Below are 4,528 nucleotides of genomic sequence, written 5' to 3'. Positions count from 1 at the left end.
ATTAATGGGTCCCACCTTCCCAACTACAGTTTGAAATACACGACGCCTGTATTGCACTTTTTACCTGCTCCTTTTTTTCTTTTTCTTTTTCTTTTTATTTTATTTTATATTATCAGCCGTAAAAGAAAAGTAATCCCTAATTATTAAAATAAATATTTAATAATTAAAACCACAAATCATTACATAATTAAAAAATATATTTAATATTTTTCCAAAAATCCCTTTTTGAACTAACCCTTCGTTTTCCCTTCCAAACCCCTAATTTTTCTCTCTTCTCATTATCACTCTCCGCTATTTTCCCTATTTTTCTGGTAAGTTTTTGGTAATTTCCCCCTTTTTTTTTCTCCATTTTTCTTCAATTTTTTTCATTAATAAAATAAAAAAATTCATTTTTTTTTCTTCAATTTTCATTTTTTACTTTCTATTATTAGGATTTAATTTTCTCATGTTTGCATGATCTGTTCTGTATATTAGCCAAAATGTTCTTGGGATTTCGTTGGATTTTTTGTTTCGAAATTTGACCAACTGTTGGAGTTTTGGTATTAGGGTTTCTTTTAATTCACGTTTACAAAGTCATTAATCGTCTTCTAGGTTTTGTTTTTGTTCGATCTTCGTTTGATTAAGTTGTTTACGTACTAAATACATTTCGAAATCTCTGCATTAGTGTGTTAGATCTTGTTTCCTACTGCGCTTCTGAATTTGATCGGACTAGACATTATGGCTGATAATCGAGATCAAGATTCAAAATCACGTAGATTTTCTTCGCGTATTTGCAGTTTTGATTTCCAGGCTTTAGATAGAGTTTTGATTCAAGCTGTAGGGGAAAAGAGAGAAGAAAAATGTCGGGATCTGAAGCTGGTGTGATGACCAGTAGAGAATCCTTCAATGTCGCCGTTCAAAATAGTTCGTTACAGTCGCAGCCGGCGGCCCAAAATATGCGATTATCCTTCAGTGCCGATGGCACAGCCGTCTACAAGCCTGTGACTGTGACTCCGACTCCGACTCCGACTCCGACTCCTTCAACTTTACCGTCCTACCAATCCTCCATGGCCGGAGTTTCTGGTAATGCCGGTAAGGAGGGATCGGCTGGTGGAGGGTCGATACTGCCTCATGATTTGAATATAAACTCGGTGGGCAGTGAGCAAATAAAGAGGAAGAGGGGAAGGCCAAGGAAGTATGGACCAGATGGCTCCATGGCATTAGCTTTGGGTTCTGGGCAGCCATCAAGAAGTGGAGCTTCTGAAGGAGGATTGGGCTCACCAAATTCATTGAAAAAAAGTAAAGGCAGGCCATCTGGTTCTAAGAAAAAGCGACAATTGGAAGCTTTGGGTAACTATTATAAGCGCCTTGTCCAATACTCCTCTTCCTTGGTGAGATCCAGTTGGGTCTCTGGATTTTGTGCTTGACTTGACTGCCTAATTTCTTATGCTTTTAGCTTTAATATCATTGATTGACGCAGTTTCGAGTTGGCTAGCTAGATTGGATTAAATATTTGCACTTTCTTGTCTTGCATTTGAAACTATGAATCTTAGTTGTTATTTCTCTTCCCTTCTTGATTTTGATCAATTTGTCATGGAAAACTAGATATTGTTAAGAACTGCATCCTATGTTGAATCATTAGCTAATCAAACATACCTTTTCTGGTGGCATAGAGATTGTCTACTTGTCTAGTACAGTTCTTTCCCTTGCCTTTTTTTGTGTTCTTTTTCTGTGCAAGATAGGAATCGTAGTGTTAACTGTAAGAACAACACAGAAACAGGAGAAAAAGGTGGGGAATCTCACTTTGGTTGACTTTTAGGGTCCAAGAAATGCTATTGTTTATATTCTAAACCATTGTGTGATAAGTATTTTATCTTATAGCTTTATTGAAAACTGAGTTTCTTATAGAGGAATCAATTGCAGGACCGGCTGGTTTTGGATTCACTCCACATGTTATCGATGTGAAAGCTGGAGAGGTTCTAATTTTAAATTCTTTCACCAATGTTATTAGCATCTTGAATGATTAAACAATACTTGTTCTTGCATATTCAATTGTCAAATAATAACTGTAGATTATTGTTACCTTGAATGTATTTTGGATGCGTGGGTGACATTTAGGGGTCCTTTTTTTTTTATAAAGATTATCCTTGAAGGGACTGTTTACTTCCCAAATAGATCCTCCTATGTCTCTATATAAACATTGGTATCAAGAATATGCAAGAAAAACACTTTAGATTGTTGATTCATCGCTAGAGATAGCTTAGAACCAATAGTTCATTATCTAATGGGTTTTTTCGTTCTATACTCCATCCAAGAGTTCTGTTTCTTACCAAGATTATCTTTTTTTTTTTTTTGGAATGGATATATTAACACTCTTTATAAGATCTGTACATTGATTTTGTGGTAGATGGCCTTAAGATCTTGCTGCAACCTTCGGCGAGATATGTGCATTTATGAAATCACCCACTCCCCCTAACAAAACAATAATAGTAATAGTAATTAGAAGAAGTAGAGAGAGAGAGAGAGAGAGAGAGAGAGAGAGAGGAATGTAGATTTTCATATGCACTGTGCTTTCATTTCATTTTTACTGCCCCTTTGCTGACCAAGCAACAATAATTTGATTTGCACATGGTTTTACAGGATATATCGTCAAAAATAATGTCCTTTTCTCAGAATGGCCCCAGGGCTATTTGTATCCTTTCAGCAAATGGAGCAATATCAAATGTGACTTTACGTCAACCTGCTACATCTGGTGGAACTGTTACTTATGAGGTTTCTGATTTTTTGCCTCGTATATAGTTCTAATAGAGATAAACTGTGTGTTTGATATTATTTACATTGGTTTAAGGATAATTGTTTTACTTAAGTACAACTTTATGATGCTCTGTATTTGTCTCCATGCAGGGGCGGTTTGAAATTTTGTCACTTTCAGGTTCATTTCTCCTCTCCGACAATGGTGGTCAGAGAAGCAGAGCTGGTGGTTTGAGTGTGTCTTTGTCCGGTCCAGATGGCCGAGTTTTAGGTGGTGGCGTCGCGGGTCTTCTTACAGCTTCATCTCCTGTTCAGGTGAATTAGCTTTTTGCCCATATACCATAGACAGAATCTCCATGGACTTTATGTAATGGTTCAAGCCCACCACTCGCCGATATTGTCCTCTTTGGTTTTATTCTCAAGATTTTTAAAATGCATCTGCTAGGTAGAGGTTTCCAACGTTCTCCTCCCCCACCGATATGGCTCCCTTTGGGGCCCGCGTCCTTGCTGACACTTATTCATTTCTCCAATCGATGTGGGATCCCCACCAAAATCTACCCCTCTTCAGGGCCCAGCATCCTTGTTGGCACATCGTCTCATGTCCACCCCCTTAGGAGCTCGACCTTCTCACTGACACATTGTCCAGTGTCTGGTTTTGATATCGTTTGTAACGGCTCAAGCTCACCGCTAGTAGATATTGTCCTCTTTGGACTTTCCCTTTCGGACTTTCCTTGAAGGTTCTTAAAATGTCTCTGCGAGGGAGAGGTTTCTACACCCTTATAAAGGGTGTTTCGTTCTCCTCCCCAATCGATGTGGGTTCTCACAATTTACTTCCAGAAGAACTTCGAATGGAAAAAAAAAAATTGTTTAACTTCACTTCTACAATAACCAATTAGAAAAACGGTCAGCTAACTGATCTGATTGCTATACTACACAGAAAATTTTGGCTGTTTCTGATTGCGATGTCCGATTTTACGACATTTCACTTGATACTGTTTCTCCCTTTTGTGATCAATTATACAGGTGGTAGTGGGAAGTTTCATAGTCGACAGCAACAAGGAACCAAAGCCAGCCCGCCAAACTGAACCCACAACAGCCTCGCCAATGCTAAACCAAGTCGCCTTTGGTTACTTGACCGGAGGAGCCAGTAGTCCATCGCACGGGACGCTGAGCGAGTCTTCTGGTGGCGGACCTGGCAGCCCCCTCAACAACAGCTCAGGAGCCTGCAACAACAGCATCCATCCACAGACAATGTCCGGCATGCCATGGAAGTAAGTATCCTAGCAATTGAAACTTGTTGAGATCTGATGCGTCGAGTCGATAATCTAATTTCCATGACGGGTGTCTGTTTAAAGTTGTATTTCTAATGTCTTTTGGTCTGTCAAGAGCAAGCTAATTTTTGGTAAAAAAAATGTTCTGTCTTGTCGTGATACTAGCAAAATCGATTAAAGGAGAGGTTCAATTTCTAATGTTTTGTTCGTCAAAGGGCTTTGGCTGATTGTTACATTGAGTCATGTGGTTAGAAGAAGGGCTGGGTTATATTAACTTCAATCAATTGCTTTCCTGCTTTATGTACTCTCACTTAACTTGACTATGTTTCGTACACACCCTAAAATAAAATAAAGCAAGTAAGCTCATGAGATCGAAGATCATTCATTAAGCTATTTTCATAACATATAGATAAGTCTTTTCTATTCTTCAATGGCAACAACAATATGCTTAAAAGTCGAGTTTCTTTCATCTCGATGGAATCAAATTCAGATAAGAGATCTTGTAGTCTTGCCATCTTTAATAGATG

General features: G+C 38.4%; 1 protein-coding gene across 1 annotated transcript; it reads left to right on the top strand.

The window, feature by feature from the left end:
- The first annotated feature begins 212 nt into the window (after window positions 1-212).
- On the top strand, window positions 213-4,275 carry LOC111493987 (AT-hook motif nuclear-localized protein 10-like). Its single transcript, XM_023143960.1, has 6 exons — window positions 213-311; window positions 777-1,329; window positions 1,903-1,955; window positions 2,620-2,751; window positions 2,884-3,045; window positions 3,754-4,275. The coding sequence occupies exons 2-6, from the start codon at window positions 840-842 to the stop codon at window positions 4,003-4,005; spliced, it is 1,089 nt and encodes a 362-aa protein (XP_022999728.1). The 5' UTR covers window positions 213-311; window positions 777-839; the 3' UTR covers window positions 4,006-4,275.
- Window positions 4,276-4,528: the final 253 nt, after the last annotated feature.

This window comes from Cucurbita maxima, unplaced genomic scaffold, assembly GCF_002738345.1.
Source record: "Cucurbita maxima cultivar Rimu unplaced genomic scaffold, Cmax_1.0 Cma_Scf00019, whole genome shotgun sequence".
NCBI lineage: Eukaryota > Viridiplantae > Streptophyta > Magnoliopsida > Cucurbitales > Cucurbitaceae > Cucurbita > Cucurbita maxima.
The sequence above is the reverse complement of the archived record's forward strand: the minus strand, read 5'-3'. Positions and strand labels throughout refer to the sequence as shown.